The sequence below is a fragment of the Lithobates pipiens genome, unplaced genomic scaffold, assembly GCF_037356315.1.
Source record: "Lithobates pipiens isolate NorthernLeopardFrog02 unplaced genomic scaffold, aLitPip1_a1.2 Scaffold_22, whole genome shotgun sequence".
NCBI lineage: Eukaryota > Metazoa > Chordata > Amphibia > Anura > Ranidae > Lithobates > Lithobates pipiens.
This window is the reverse complement of record NW_027507784.1, coordinates 311,602,934-311,619,987: the sequence shown is the minus strand read 5'-3', so window position 1 is coordinate 311,619,987 and position 17,054 is coordinate 311,602,934. Positions and strand designations below refer to the sequence as shown.

The following is a 17,054-nucleotide window of genomic DNA, read 5'->3' as shown; positions in this document are numbered from 1 at the left end:
TATACCATAAACTCTTCAATGACCATATTATTGTGACAAGTAGATAAATAAATATCTAACTAATCCCTGCAACTTGGGGTTCTCATCCACTTTCTCTCTCTCTCTTTCTCTATAGATATAGCTATAGATAGATATTGATATTAGTAGTAAATATGAATCTATTCAGTGCTAAAACCTCAGCAGTACTGATTTCTGATAAGAACTAAGGCTTCATAAAGTCCTCTACTCTTCATTCAAAAGCTGCCTGTTTTCATTCACTGAATAGCCCCTTTTACAATTTTAAGAATCATTTTGACAGCTGTTTAATGTATTTTGATGGTTACCAGAATGATAAAATTTCTAAACAAGTAAAGCATATGTAATTAACATGTAACAATGCTCTTTTATCTCCTAGTTTATCTGTGAATATCCTTCAAGGATTTACCTGTGGAGCTACAAAAACCATAACCAATGATCAGTTTGTTAACCTAATTAAGTCTATGAATGGCAAAGCAGTGGCATTAAAAAGTAACCAAGTAAGTGACTTTATATGAGTAAAGGTATCATTTTTAGAATACAAGTGAAATGTAATTATATTTAACCTAATTGATATTATTACTTTAGGTGAGCTGCATAGCCAATAGACTTACAAAAGGAGGAGCTTCAATAGACTTCAGCAGCTTTCCCAGTGATGTTCTGCTCTTCATGGGGTAATACATTTTTATGAGTTATCACAGAGTTTTATTGAGCCTATATCCCTGTTTTCCCACCCTAACTATTGAAACACATTACTACATTACACTACTCTTGGAAAAAGTTGAAGTATGCTTGGAAAATCAGGACTAAACTCAGAGGGGTTGATTTATTAAAGACAAATAGACTATTCACTTTACAAGGAAGGGAAGTTGCAATTGCAAGGCAATTATACCCATAGCTTAGTGAATGACATAAAGCTCTGGTGACTACTATCATCCAACTATGTACAAGCAAAAATGTTGTTTTTATGTTTTTTACTTGAACAGCAATTTTACCAGATTCACTAAGCACTGAAAAAATCCATTTGCACAGCGCAACTTCCCTTGCAAAGTTAACAGCCTATTCACCTTTAGTAAATCAACCCCCAGAGTGTCAGTTTACCCAAAAGAAAGTTTTAGTTATACATAAAGCCTGATTGATTAAGTTAGCCCTTGGCTTGATGTAAATCTTGCATAATTTAACGTTAAGGCTTGACCATATTTGAGTCTTTTTTTTTTTTTCAACCAGACTTGACTTGATTTGAGGGGGGATGGGGGAATCTCTCCCGCTGAGCTATTGTATTCTGACAGTGAAGAAACATCCCCGCCATCAGAATACATTGATCAGCACCGCCGGATATAAGTGGTGCTGATTGAGTGAAAAATTTCCAACAAGCTGGTAGATCAACTTGTTTACAGCCGATTAAGTCTAATAGACTGACAAGTTTTGACTCATTAAGGGAAGTACAGTGAAAATTAACATATATATATATATATATATATATATATATATATATATATATATATATATAGGCATACTGCTGACCACCATCAGTCTAAGCTCCAGCTTATGGTGGTGTCATTGGAAGGCATCACAGAATGGAGTGACTTCCCAATAAGGTCACATAAAGATGATACTTCTAGCCCAGGCAAGCATCAGACCTAACTGACCTGACATATAAAGCTGAAGTCCAGACAATCATCTCTACACAGATGAAATATGTATGTAAAAAGAACCTGCCAAAGATTTAATATTTTTGTCCAGCCAGTTCTGAGGTTTACACAGCTCACATCTGGCGAGGAAGGCAATTTTTCTTCCATACTTTGCTAACACTTAAGGGACTTGTTCCTCCCCTACTCTATGACTGGATAGTGAAAGGAGAAGCAGCAGACTGATGAGCTGTTTTCCTTGTAAGTTATACAGAACAACTGATTGGCTCCTATTGTGGCTTATTTTTCTAGTAGTCTGATGTCTGCTGTGCAGGGACTGCAACTTTGATTGAATTTAAAAGACACGTTAGGATGTATTAAAGATTACAGAGCTGCATAAATGTGTGTCTTTTATATCTAGCTAGAGTCTAACTTTGCAGTACAAAATACAGAATGTGTTTAATAATGTTGTTTTTATATAGAATCAGCTGCTTACATTTTTTTTTTATTTTACCTCCAGCCCCTACACCAGCCAATCTCAGTGTAAAGATTATTTTACACGTGTTGGAAAGGCTAACATTGACCTGCTGCCTCAAGGATCTAAAAAGAGGACCTCTCTACTCAGCAGTGCAATAAGCTGTCTGGTAAGGAAAAAGACTAAATCATATGAAAGCTGTATGTTTTCCCATAACAAGATATTAGATTACAACTTATTTCAACATTTCACTGTTGCTTATGAAGAAGCAAATGACCATGTCAGCCTCTTGACACAACTAAGATTTTGCTTTGTTTTGATTTGCATATTTTTCTAAAGTATATTGTTTCCAATAAAGAATATTGTTATACTATAGAATTCAAAGACAGTTTAAAGTGGTTGTATAGTCATATTTCTAACTTTTACCTACAGGTAAGCCTATAATAAGGCTTACCTGTAGGTAAAAAGAATATTTCCTAAAGCTGTACGGTTTAGGAGATATCCCCCTTGCAATGAGCCGCTGACTTCATGCGCTCCGGGATTCTCGGCTGACAGTCCGGAAGACGCCAGACCCTGCTGGGAAGAAAACTCCCGTGAGCCACGAAACCCGGAAGACACACAGAGGGAACATGTCAGCTCCCTTGGCGTGGACTGAGTGAGATGCAGATGCCTCATTCTAAGGTAAGTATTTCATAATGAGATAGTATGCATACTAGCTCATTATGCCTTTTCCCTTACAGGTGTAGAAAAAAAAGTCAGCAGGTTTACTCCTGCTTTAACACCCTTGTGGCAACAGTTAGGGGAAGTCCCTTTTCTGTTGAAAAATTATCTGTGCACAAAGATAGCTCCATAAAGACATGGTTTGATGAGTTTGGTGTGAAGGAACTTAAGTGGCCTGCACAGAACCCTAACCTCTTATAGGACACCTTTTAGATAAATAAGAATTCTGCTTTTGAGTTTGGTGTTCCCATGTAGCATCAGTATCTGACCATAAACTGTGTTTGTGTTTGTGGGGGGTTGGTAACTCCATATTAACACCCATGGTTTTGGAAAGGGAAGTCCAACAACTTACTTTAAGTCTTGTGGTAAGGTGTCCAAAAATTGTGAACCTTATTGGATGTGTGTCAAAACGTCTTAAATATTTTTAACAAAATATTATTAAAAAACAGACTTGTAAAATTATTGACACCCAGTTTTTTTGATTCAATCTTGTTTTATTGAAATTTTTCTAATAGGATTATATAGATACAGAGTATAAAAAAAATAACAGAGGTAGTATGGATCCATAGGTAGTACAGAGGTAGGAACCATAGAAAGTACACATCAATTTTTTTTTATGGATACGTGGATTCCAATGATGAGAGACAAAGGGCACTATTCATCAAACACAACTACCTTGGGTTATCTAGGAGATAACTGAGGAAAAGGCAGCCCAACCAGTTAGCCAAAATAGTTTTTAGTGTGTGTGAACATACAAAAATATGCAAAAATACACATATCATACACTAACTAGCTTTTCTTTGGCTAATGATAATGGAAAAAAGCTCAAGCCACACCTGCAAAAATACACAAACATGTCTGCACAAATGCTCAGAAAAAAAGATTGCAAAACTACAGTACCAAAGACATTCAGCTCAATGAGTTTTTTGCATGGCTGTCTGCACTCGATCATGACAGTGCATTGCCTCTCACCTGGCTGCAGATCACTTGTTCAGCTATCTCTAGCTCACCAGGTATGGTCTCTCTGAGCTGCCAAGAGAGGCAAGCTGAGAAACTTACTTTCCCTGGATGTATCCAGGAACCCAGGGAATTGTAGGACTTAAATTGGTTAATGAGTGAGCTGAATGGACCACATACTCCTTATACTGGAACCTTCAGGAAGCCCAATCAAAGAGCCTCTAGAGGTACAAGGGAGGAAGAGGAGTTGGTTGGAGGTAAAGTTTTATGAGCACAAAGCACTGTGGTGGTGACTGTGGAATTTAAAGGCACTGAAGGCATTGAGAGTTATTGGTGCTGGCTATTTCATGGAATGAGATTCACATATATATATAGACATTTCATTTTTTTTTTTTTTTTTTTAAGCCCTGAACATCATCAGTAAGGAAAAATATGTTAAAGTTCCACAATTTAATTTGAAAAGTCTAAAGGGTTTTTCCATGTGTAATGGTGTTTTTCTTTTACTTTTAGAATATAAACAGCAATAGTATCACTAAAGACAACCTGGTAACTTTGGGCAATTTGGCCTGTGACCTGACAGGCAAAGAAATCATCAGCTGTGACTCTTATATCTTAGAAGCACTCAAAATCTGCTCATCCTTTACTGCTGATCAGAGAGTGGCCATTGTGACTAGGCTGAAAGCAAAATATGGGTATGTATGTCACCTGGCCTTAGTAGGGTCCTGTGTACCTAGATGTCTTTTACACCAGTTTGCCATGTACTTTTATTCCCATTTTCTTTCAAAATCTGCAGCATAGCCTATCTTTTTGCCTTTTTATGCAGGTGAATGTTAATGTTGCAATTTATGGTTGTGATTCTTTTCTTTTTTTAAACTTGTTGCAATTCTCATATTCTTAAAGGAGAATGCTAGGTAAAAAATAAAATAAATGGGTAGTAAGTGTACAGTGTTAAAGCAGAATTCCAAGTAAAAACTGATAATGATAATAAGAGATATTTGGGACCATCTAGTGCAGTGGTTCTCAACCACAGTCCCCAAGTACCCCCAACAGGACATGTTTTGGGAATTTCTCTTAGATAAAATAGCTGTCCAAAATACCAAGCTATTGACTCTGATTTAAAGCACTCCTGCAAGATAAAGGAAAACCTGCAAACATGGCCTGTTGGGGGTACTTGAAGACAGAGATGAGAACCACTGATCTAGTGCATAGTAATAAACTATGCAACTGATATATGTAGACATTTATATCAACATTTTATCATATACAAATTATAAATATTGTATAATCACCTCTTTTGGGTACATAAAAATCGGTACATAAACAATATATCCCTCAATGTGTTTTGGCAAGATTATACATATACAATATAAATTTATACAGGAATGCTTATCAATGCATTTAGTGTATTAGCTTAGTCAGGATACCTGGTATATAAATTGCATCAATTTCAAAATCTTATCTATTGGGGATTTGTTCAAAATAGAATGTTCATACTCCAACAAGGCACAAAGTCTTTAAAAAGGCAAGGAAAAATCAGATGGACCATGCTGTTCAAAATGTAGAGGCTGTGGACCCGAATAAAAGTAACCACTTTCAGTCCTATAACTGGTGCACCAGCAACCACCCCTTGCACAGCATACACCCCCCCCCCCTCTATGCAGGCTGGCTGGTGCACCATGGCATACCAAAAACTAGAGATGCCAGTGGATTTGTGACTTTCATACCATGCATAGACCCTATCTTAAAGAAGTTGATATGTAAAACCTGTTGATTAAGGTTCCTGTATATTTTTATATATTTTTTTATTGTGGGATATCTTTTATATGTACTGATTATATGTATCCAAATTAGTTAATTTTTATGATTCGTACATAATAAAATGTTGATGTTCTTTAATACATATACTGTTTATTTATTTTAATACTATTGTTGTTTATTTATTTTAACAGTGTTGAATAAATGGCACCAAATAGTTTTTGTGTACAAATATAATTTATATATCTAGAAAGACAACAACTGAGATATAGATTTATTACCATTCCCCTAAATATCTAATTACTAAAAAATAAGAATACGGTAGAATAGCAAAAACATTAATAAATAAGCAACTATTGCGGCATCACCCCCTTCAATCTATAGCTGCCCACCCAACCAGTAATTCCTTTCCACCACTAGACTACATATTCTGGAATGAATGTTGGCCAGCATCATTCAAGCCACTTATCATGAGCCAAAACTGTCATAAATGTGTGCATCAATATGGAGGTTTGCTACTAAACTGAGCGGAGCTCACAAAACATTATGTGAACACCATTCAGTGCAGCAGTAAGAACCACCCACTGCTGCTGCCAGAGGAAACCAGTGAACAGCTGTGATGTTACTATACCAGCCAGAAGGGAAAAGGGTATGTATTTAATGTATTTATTTTTTTGAAAAATAGTGCATGGGGGGATATGGAAGGGGAAGGAACAGGGGGTTTTATCGAAACAAATCATGGAGTTCTGCTTTAATTACACTAACCTTCATGCTGTCCATTCTGAGATATGTCTTTACAAAAACGGTGATGAGAGCACAGGGGTTGACAGAAAGGTTACCAGAAACATTGACCAAAGGATCAGCACAGAGGTTAGTGTAAACACTGTATACCTCCCTTTGTATATTTTCTAGTGCTCACCTTTAAACTGTAGTCTGTGGGATGCAGATTAAAAATGCAATTTCCATTAAACCTTCAGTATAATTCAGAAAACATAATTTCTTATGATTTAATTTCCCTAGGGATCCTTCTACTTGGACTTTGTCAACCATGAAACTGATAGGAAGCCTTTCCAGCTCTCTAGATCGTTCCACCATGAGACTAATCAACACGGTAATTTCCATATTAAACTATCACAGAAAGTTTTTTTTTTACTTTTTTTTTTTATTTATTTTTTACATTTCAGTATAACACATATCTGTTATTACTTTGCAGGCTGTAAAGATAAGGTTCTTCCCAAGATTGCTTAGCTCTCTGAAAGTTCAGAACAAGGCAACATTTTCCTTTGTCCTCAGTCAACTTACAGTTTCACCTGGGACCGCTACTCGTGATGTCTGTGAGTTCTAGATCTAGATTTCAATGTACCATTTCAGAACTCCAACAAAGTTTGCTTTTAAGCAAACTGTGCAGCTGCACAAGAGCCCTCTGGGAGTTAAGGGCCCATTCATACTTTAGAGTATTCTAACAGGTGCTAAGTCCTTCTTGTAGACATGGGTACTGCTCATATCTAGGGTAGGTGAGAAAAAATTATTTATGATCGCTCACTTGTGTTTAGTAGTTTGTGATATCCAAGAATGGCTGGGTAGCAAGCATTTCCTCCATCTCCTGCCTGACTCCTAGCAGAATGCTTATCCCATTTCCTCTTGACACCATTTAGACTGGAAGTCAAGGACTCTGCTGTCAGACCCCAGTTGGAGTAGGACAAAATCTAATTCAATATATTGGGGAGGGGTTTGTACTTCACATTTTGAAAAATATATAGGAAAATGGCTTTACACAAAACACAATATTAACCACTTCAGCCCCGGACCAATTAACAGCCTAAGGACCAGAGGTCTTTTTACAATTTCGCACTGCACTGCTTTAACTGGTAATTGCGCCGTCATGCAATGTTGTACCCAAACAAAATTTGCGTCCTTTTCTTCCCACAAATAGAGCTTTCTTTTGATGGTATTTGATTGCCTCTGCGATTTTTATTTTTTGTGATATAAATGGAAAGAGACCGAAAATTTTGAGAAAAAATTATATTTTCTACTTTTTGTTATAAGAAAAATCAAATAAACTCAATTTTAGTCATACATTTAGGGCAAAATTTATTCAGCCACATGTCTTTAGTAAAAAAAATGTCAATAAGCGTATATTTATTGGTTTGCGCAAAAGTTATAGCGTCTACAAACTAGAGTACATTTTCTGGAATTTACACAGCTTTTAATTTACGACTGCCTATCTCATTTCTTGAGGTGCTAAAATGGCAGGGCAGTACAAACCCCCCCCCAAATGACCCCATTTTGGAAAGTAGACACCCCAAGGAAGTTGTGGAGAGGCATGTTGAGCCCATTGAATTTTTTTTTTTTTGTCCCAAGTGATTGAATAATGACACAAAAAAAAAAAAAGTTTACAAAAAGTTGTCACTAAATGATATATTGCTCACACATGCCATAGTTATATGTGGAATTGCACCCCAAAATATATTCTGCTGCTTCTCCTGAGTACGAGGATACCACATATGTGGGACTTTTTGGGAGTCTAGCTGCGTACGACACCCCGAAAACCAATCACTGCCTTCAGGGTTTCTAAGGGTGCAAATTTTTGATTTCACTCCTCACTACCTATCACAGTTTCGAAGGCCATAAAATGCCAAAATAGCACAAAACCCCCCAAATGACCCCATTTTGAAAAGTAGACACCCCAAGCTATTTACTGAGAGGCATGTTGAGTCCATGAAATATTTTATATTTTGCCACAAGTTGCAGGAATTAAAAAAAAATTTTTTTTGCACAAAGTTGTCACTAAATGATATATTGCTCACACATGCTATGGGCATAAGTCAAATTACACCCCAAAATAAATTCTGCTGCTTCTCCCGAGTACGGGGATACCACATGTGGGGGACTTTTTGGGAGCCTAGCCACGTACGGGACCCCGAAAACCAAGCACTGCCTTCCGGATTTAAATATAAAATGCTACCAAAAAAACTGTTAGCGATCACAGGGATCAGGCCTGACTCTGTGATCGCTGCAGTTATGTGTTTAGTGTTTTGTAAGTGACAGTGATCGATCGATACTGCACTTGGGTGGGCTGGGCAGAGGGGCAAAACGCAGGTGCTAGCAGGTATCTGGGCTGATCCCGCTAACAATGTGTTTTTTTGGAACCCTAAACTGCTGGGGATGCTAGTATAGATCTGATCAGATCAGATATTGATCTGTTCAGATTCTATACCACTACGGGAGGTGTATGCTTTGCGTGTGGGTGTTAGCGGTACTGGCACTAACCTAGCGCTGCCTGGGGCGACCCAGACCCTGACCCTAAAACCTAATTGATATCACCCGCCGGGTGATCAGGGGGTTAAACCTTTATTGGGTAATAAATGGTGGGTGCCCTGATGCTATAAAAAGCAAACTAACCAGAGTCACCCGTAACACTTATACGGTGATCACTGGTGAAAGGGTTAACTAGGGGCAATCAGGGGGTTCAAATTTTTATTAGGTAGTATATGGGGGTCCCTGGCGCTATATAAAAACCTGACGGGGAACCTAAATAACTAACTGGCTAACCAGCGTCACCAGTGACACTTATACTGTGATCGCTGGTGAAAGGGTTAACTAGGGGCAATCAGGGGGTTAAAACCATTATTGGGTAGTATATGGGGGTACCTAGCGCTATAAAAACCTGGCGGTGAACCTAAAATAATAACTAGCTACCTAGCAGCACTAGTGACACTAATGCAGCGATCAGAAAAATGATCGCTTAGTGACACTGGCAAAAGGGGGTGAAAGGGTTAACTAGGGGCAATCAGGGGGTTAAAACCATTATTGGGTAGTATATCGGGGTACCTAGCGCTATAAAAACCTGGCGGTGAACCTAAAAAAATTAACTAGCTACCTAGCGGCACTAGTGACACTAATGCAGCGATCAGATAAAAGATCGCTTAGTGACACTGGCAAAAGGGGGTGAAAGGGTTAACTAGGGGCAATCAGGAGGTTAAAACTATTATTGGGTAGTATATCGGGGTACCTAGCGCTATAAAAACCTGGCGGTGAACCTAAAAAAATAACTAGCTACCTAGCGACACTAGCGACACTAATGCAGCGATCAGAAAAATGATCGCTTAGTGACACTGGCAAAAGGGGATGAAAGGGTTAACTAGGGGCAATAAGGGGGTTAAAACCATTATTGGGTAGTATATGGGGGTACCTAGCGCTATAAAAACCTGGCGGTGAACCTAAAAAAATAACTATCTACCTAGCAGCACTAGTGACACTAATGCAGCGATCAGAAAAATGATTGCTTAGTGACACTGGCAAAAGGGGGTGAAAGGGTTAACTAGGGGCAATCAGGGGGTTAAAACCATTATTGGGTAGTATATCGGGGTACCTAGCGCTATAAAAACCTGGCGGTGAACCTAAAAAAATAACTAGCTACCTAGCGGCACTAGTGACACTAATGCAGCGATCAGAAAAACGATCGCTTAGTGACACTGGCAAAAGGGGGTGAAAGGGTTAACTAGGGGCAATCAGGGGGTTAAAACCATTATTGGGTAGTATATCGGGGTACCTAGCGCTATAAAAACCTGGCGGTGAACCTAAAAAATAACTAGCTACCTAGCGACACTAGCGACACTAATGCAGCGATCAGAAAAATGATCGCTTAGTGACACTGGCAAAAGGGGATGAAAGGGTTAACTAGGGGCAATAAGGGGGTTAAAACCATTATTGGGTAGTATATCGGGGTACCTAGCGCTATAAAAACCTGGCGGTGAACCTAAAAAAATAACTATCTACCTAGCAGCACTAGTGACACTAATGCAGCGATCAGAAAAATGATTGCTTAGTGACACTGGCAAAAGGGGGTGAAAGGGTTAACTAGGGGCAATCAGGGGGTTAAAACCATTATTGGGTAGTATATCGGGGTACCTAGCGCTATAAAAACCTGGCGGTGAACCTAAAAAAATAACTAGCTACCTAGCGACACTAGCGACACTAATGCAGCGATCAGAAAAATGATCGCTTAGTGACACTGGCAAAAGGGGATGAAAGGGTTAACTAGGGGCAATAAGGGGGTTAAAACCATTATTGGGTAGTATATCGGGGTACCTAGCGCTATAAAAACCTGGCGGTGAACCTAAAAAAATAACTAGCTACCTAGCGACACTAGCGACACTAACGCAGCGATCAGAAAAATGATCGCTTAGTGACACTGGCAAAAGGGGGTGAAAGGGTTAACTAGGGGCAATCAGGGGGTTAAAACCATTATTGGGTAGTATATCGGGGTACCTAGCGCTATAAAAACCTGGCGGTGAACCTAAAAAAATAACTAGCTACCTAGCGACACTAATGCAGCGATCAGAAAAACGATTGCTTAGTGACATCGGGGGGGTTTGTGTGCCTGAGTGTGCCTACATGTCAGTGTAGTGTTGGTGCACACTTACTTTCTGTCTTCTCCTCGTAGTCCGGTCAAAAAGACCGCCCCGAGGAGAATGACATCACTTCCTCCCTGCCTGTGTATACAATACACAGTGGGAGGAAGCTTCTCATTCGCCAGGAGCGTTCGAGAGGGGATGGCAGAAACCAACGGCCATCCCCTCACCCCGGATCGCTCCTGAAGCGAAACAGACCGTCGTATCCAGCGGGAGGGGGTCCGATCGGACCCCCCACCCGCTGGAAAGCAAGCACGTACATGTACGTGCTTGTGCCTGTACATGCCATTGCAATGACGTACATTGGCAATACGGCGGTCCTTAAGTGGTTAACAAAAATAATTTATTCCTTCAAATAATAAACCCATAAAACAACTGAATCATTTCAAACCCACATGAGACCCTCCAAAATGTCTAAAACCAAAAATAAGCATTATATCTTTCTGCACTTTCCGGTCAAACAAACAGTTTTCTCTCAAATGATAGCCTTGTTAAATAATTATATAGACATATATCCTGTATATAAAAATGAAGAATTTTATCAGGAACATTACAGTATTCTACATTGTGGTGATTAAGGGCAGAGTATGGTCAGCAACAATACTTACTTACATATGTACAGCAGGTTGTGACATTTAAGTGACACACAGCAATAGTGGAATCCTGACCTAAGAGATGTAAGCCCTTGTACACACGGTCGGAGATTCCGACGGAATGTGTCCGATCGGATCGGTTTGTCGGATATTTCGACTGTGTGTGGTCTACATCGGACTGTTTCCATCGGAGTATCCGACGGACCAAGTTTTCCAACTTGTTGGTAAAATTTTCTGACAAAATGCTCCAATCATGTGTAGAGAATTCCGATCGGACAAAGTGCCACGCATGCTCAGATCAAATTCCTACACCAAAGCTATTGGCTACTAACGTAAACGTAGTCCCGTCGTAACGAAATAACGTCATCACGTCGGATTTTCCGACAACTTTGTCCGACCGTGTGTATGCAACAGTTTCGGACAAAATCCGATGGATTTGGTTGTCGGAATCTCCGACCGTGTGTACAAGGGCTTAGACTTTCCATATACAAATATGGCACCTTATGTATTGTTTAATTTGTTTCATTTTTGCTTCTTTCTTTATACAGTTGTTTCATGCGACGAGGAGCTCACTATAGACATAATAAACAACCAAATGGACCTCATTGCAGCTACTTACTCAGCTGCACAGCTAGATGCCTGCATCACCAATAAAACTTTAATAGATAGTTTGACGATCCTTGGAGGCTTGGCACTCACTGACGACCAGCTGCAAGTACTCAAGGCCAGACTGGATATGGTAAGATCATGGAAAACATGAAGTACAACTGAATTTTTTCTACTAATAATGTATGGCCACTTGTCCTATCAATTTCTGAGAAAATGCTGGTATAATGAGTTACATTTACTGAAAAGAAGTCCTGTTTCCAGCAGCATGGCCTGCAGCCTCCTTGTTTTTACATCCTACTTTGGAAAAGCTGCTTTAAGGAAGCAAATTGATCACCCAGCTCAATATACTGCAGGTCTCCAGCCCCAATGCAGCAACCTCCAATGGTGGCCAGGTACATCTTGTTCACAGCAGAACAGGATGCAAACATTAAATCTGAACTCCAGGCTAACAGCTAAAAACACAATTGAAATACATATATAGGATCAGTTTTACCTGCCAATGGATTTCTGCTTCTATCCATTCAGTCCTAGGTGTTATACAGCGTTTTCCTAGCAGAAATAGGCATCCATTATTTTGCTGTTCATAAACATAATCATAAACGTAAGCAGCAGTAGTGAAGTGATTAAAGGGATAAAACATTCCTGACCTACGTAAATACTTTTTGGCATCCCAGTTGGTTAGTTTCTGATCAGTCCAACGCAGCAGTGGTTCTGGAGGCAGCCTGTTTGGGCTGCCTCCAGAACCACTCCAGAACTTAATCTACCATGGATCTTCTGCGCCTTTTCACCTGACAGTAGCTATGCAAACTGTCCTGAGGGCGTGGTCAGCGTCTCTCTCTCTGCGTCCCAATGCCTACTGGACATACCTCACTGCATAATCCCCTTTGGCTTAACCCATTAATGTCGGCGTTTATGTCAATTCCGGATCTTAATATTTGGGCACTTAAGGGTATTAAATATGTGGATTAGATTTGTACCGGTGGTCGATTGCAGACCTTTGATGGATTGAAATAGGAATACGAGCTGCCTAATGCTTATTTGTTTAGGTTCTTGCAGTTTAGGCATGCTTTTAGTACTCAATTTCAAAACTCTCAACTGGCTTTTTATACTTTGACTCTGGAAGTCTTACTCAGAGTAGGATCTATAACCAAGCCTCTGTCCAACATATACATAGAATTGTTACCTAATATACATATGGCAATTATACAAAAAAGGCCGCGCTTGTGGAATGGACTACAATAGGCAGGATTATAGGTGTATATTATGTGTACTCAGAGAATTTCTTCTTTGTTAGTTATTTTTATTTTTAGAGGTTGCTGCCACCCTAAAATACACGGGCTGTGTTCAGCAACCCGTGTTAAAAGAGTGAATAGTTAATATGGGCTACTGGCGCTACCTCAAATTCATTTCAATTCAAAATATAAAACAATTAAAGCTACCCTTATTTTAATCACCGTTCTCTGGCCCCAAGGCCTATGGTACACCCAGTGTTTAGTGCTTTCAACTAATGTGTATAGGTTGAGAAATTCCTCACTGTTTATTCAGAGAGATTTAATTTTCTCAATGTTTTATATCAGATCCTGTAAGTGACCTAAAACATCCTCACTCTTAATCTAAAGGTCTCTGTGACAAAGAAGGAAGAAAAAAGAAAAGAAAAAATAAAACAAACTTTTCCCCTTGTGTCGGGAATATGTCAACTAGACTCCCAGTATTAAACAAGACCAACTACATAAGATATTCCAAGTAATAAATATACAGAAAAAAGTATATCCAGATGATAAATATACCGAAAAAAAAAATATATATATATACCACAATCCTACACCTTCCTTAAATCACTCGTAAATTATTCTATTATAGCAGTGTTGTAATGTGAAATTATATATGTGGAAGGAGTATAAAAAATTATATATATAAAGTGATTATACAGTGACAAAATTCTAAATAAAAAATAAAAATAATAAAAATAAAAATAAACATAACAGTGAAAAAAGTTTTTTGAAAGAAAATTATATATAGTCCACAGTGATTCTTTTATCAAGTGTCCACAACTGTGCAAATTTTTCTGCTCCAGAAAACAAAAGAGTGACTTTCATGATTATGGCTGTTTATTCGTGACTTCCGTGCTCATTCCCCCTCAAGGGTCCCCACTCACCAGATCCACTCACCCCCAAGGGGTTATGCGCATGTAAGCTGTATCCCACTTTGTTGAGGGTTCCACCAATCCGCTGTATCTTCCAAAACGACTCCCCACAAATACTTTCGTTGTTAGAGAGAAGACTCCTATATCCCGTGGTAGTTCCTCAAAGGAAAAAAGATCCACTCATGGAATTTCTCAACCTATACACATTAGTTGAAAGCACTAAACACTGGGTGTACCATAGGCCTTGGGGCCAGAGAACGGTGATTAAAATAAGGGTAGCTTTAATTGTTTTATATTTTGAATGGAAATGAATTTGAGGTAGCGCCAGTAGCCCATATTAACTATTCATTAATATACATACGGGTCTTGAAATTTTTAAAAGCTAAATGGGTGGAGGACTTCCCTGACATGGGTATGGAGGACTGGGAAGATGCGTGGGAATGCTCCTTCACACATTTGGTTTTCGTCAAGAGACAGACTAATACAGTTTAAGATCATGCATAGAGTATATTGCACACCCTCACATCTACATAAAATATACCCGTCTGTCCGAGCTTCATGCTGGAGGTATGTTGCACCATTGGTTTTATTCATATATTCTGGACCTGTCCCCAAATAAAATATTTTTGAAAGGGAGCTAGATATGGTTATTTCTACTGTTACCACCATCCAGATACTGCTGACGGTGGAGGTGTGCCTGATGGGTCTTGTTGACCCTCTGGCTCATAATCGAGCAGTCAGAACCCTCCTGGGATTATTATGCACGCAAGACTATTTAACTTCTAAGGAAATCCTCTGTCAATCTCTGGAAATGGTTAATTAATTCTGTCCTCCACGTACTTGTCTAGACGATGTGCTAAGAAATTGCACAAAATGTGGGACATATGGGTGGAATCCCCATCTACAAATGTAGACTCTCTAGATGGCTAGTAAATAATTCAACCATTCCTAGTTAACAGAACTTTGAATTCTTGCTGAAATGGTCAGATAATTTTCTGGGTAACTAATGTCTGAGAGAGAATATATCTTCATAGTGAGCTAGGCTCTAAAGTTTAATTGGAAAAACATGTGTGTTGCAAACTGCATAGGTGGTCCAAGCGTACCAAATTTTCATTGGTTGTGTTTAGTTTTTTTTGTTTTAGTTATGTCTGCTGTTTGTACATTCGAGCCTAGGTATGCCCAATAGGTTCTATTCTGTACTGCAATTGAAATACTGCAATAAAAATAATAAAACATTTAAAAAAGGGATAAAACATAAAATGTGCCAAAAGGTTTGCAGAGATGAACCCTTATATTTTAAGATGCTGATCACTTACCTCTCTGCTGGGCAGTGGATTTAATCTTTGCCGTCTTCATGAGCTCCAGGCACTGCTGCCAACATTTGCAGCTCTGACCCCCGTTGGGGCGCTGTGGTTCTTCACAGTAGTGGCATAGCTGCCAGCAGGAGGATCTATAGCACACAGCAAGCAACACACTATCTGACACACCCGGAAGTGCTGGATTGAAATAGTGCTCCTAGCTTTGCAAGAAAGTGAAGTTTTCACTTGCCAGCTGATGGAGAGCCAAATATTCAGCTTCTTTTATTAAAGGGGATTGTTTGACTCCAGCTTGTAAAATCTAATTTACTTCTGATTTAACAGGAATTTTGGAAATGCCCATTATTTTATTGGTTCAATCTTGAGTTAAGCTTTAATTGATCCTTTAATTCTTCAGTAAGTAAATATTTAGAAATAAAGCATGTTTTATTTTGATGCAATTTTACAGATCTTCTCCAGTGGTATACCAGAACCATATCTCATCCAGCTGGGAAACATAGCAAGAATGTACAGTGAGGAGGAAATGAGCTTCTGGAATATTACATCTGTGGATACATTAGCGACAGTGATCCAAAGTGCATCCTGGAATTCCAATGACCCTAAGGTATGTTTTTTGTCTCCCAGCTGTGTTTTCTAATGCCCTATACACACACGTCGGACTTTCTGATGGAAAATGTGCGATCGGACTGTGTTGTCGGAAATTCCGATCGTGTGTGGGCTCCATCGGATTTTTTCCATCAAAATTTCCGACACACAAAGTTTTAGATCTGGATCTAAAATTTTCCGACAACAAAATCCGAACGTTTATATTCTGATCGTTTCTAGACAATTCCAACGCACAAAGTGCCACGCATGCTCAGAATAAATTACGAGAAGAAAGCTATTGGCTACTGACCTCTTTATAGTCCCGTCTAGTGATGGACGAACGTTTCGCCCGGCGGTCGTTTCGCGGCGAATTTCCGACTTTCGCCGTCCGCGGGTTCGAACGCCTTTTTCCGTCGTTCGCCCCGGCGGACTTACGTGTTTAATGTATACAAGAACTTTAACCTTTCGTGACACGTTTATCATGTGTTACAGGACAACCAATTGAGACATGACAGCTCATGGACACTTGGACATTCCCCCTAACCTATAAATACACCCGATCCGGTGGCCATTTTACATTCTTTCTTCTGTCACTGTAGGGAAAGGATCCTGTGTGGAGTAGGGACAGAGAAAACGCTAGCTATTTGGTACACAAAAGTTCTTTTCAGGACTGGTATAGGTGTTAGGTCAGCAGCCTGAGTTTCTTTTGTCAGTTTAGATAAAGGGACAGAGCGCTGTATGCTGCTATTTTAGGGACAGCTCAGCCAGATTAGTCTTTCTTCATCATCATCATCATCATCATCATTAGCTGTTACTATCAGGTCCACAAAAGAGCTATTCCAGC

General features: G+C 39.2%; 1 protein-coding gene across 1 annotated transcript in view; it reads left to right on the top strand.

Moving 5' to 3' along the window:
- Positions 1-610: 610 nt before the first annotated feature.
- The window catches only part of LOC143925737 (mesothelin-like), a 37,737-nt gene continuing 21,293 nt past the window's right edge, over positions 611-17,054 (top strand). The window contains exons 1-7 of the mRNA XM_077450189.1: positions 611-689; positions 2,164-2,287; positions 4,306-4,487; positions 6,571-6,661; positions 6,764-6,884; positions 12,106-12,296; positions 16,074-16,229. Of these exons, the coding sequence (XP_077306315.1) occupies positions 685-689; positions 2,164-2,287; positions 4,306-4,487; positions 6,571-6,661; positions 6,764-6,884; positions 12,106-12,296; positions 16,074-16,229 (870 nt within the window). The 5' untranslated portion in view covers positions 611-684. The remainder of the gene's footprint in view (positions 690-2,163; positions 2,288-4,305; positions 4,488-6,570; positions 6,662-6,763; positions 6,885-12,105; positions 12,297-16,073; positions 16,230-17,054) is intronic.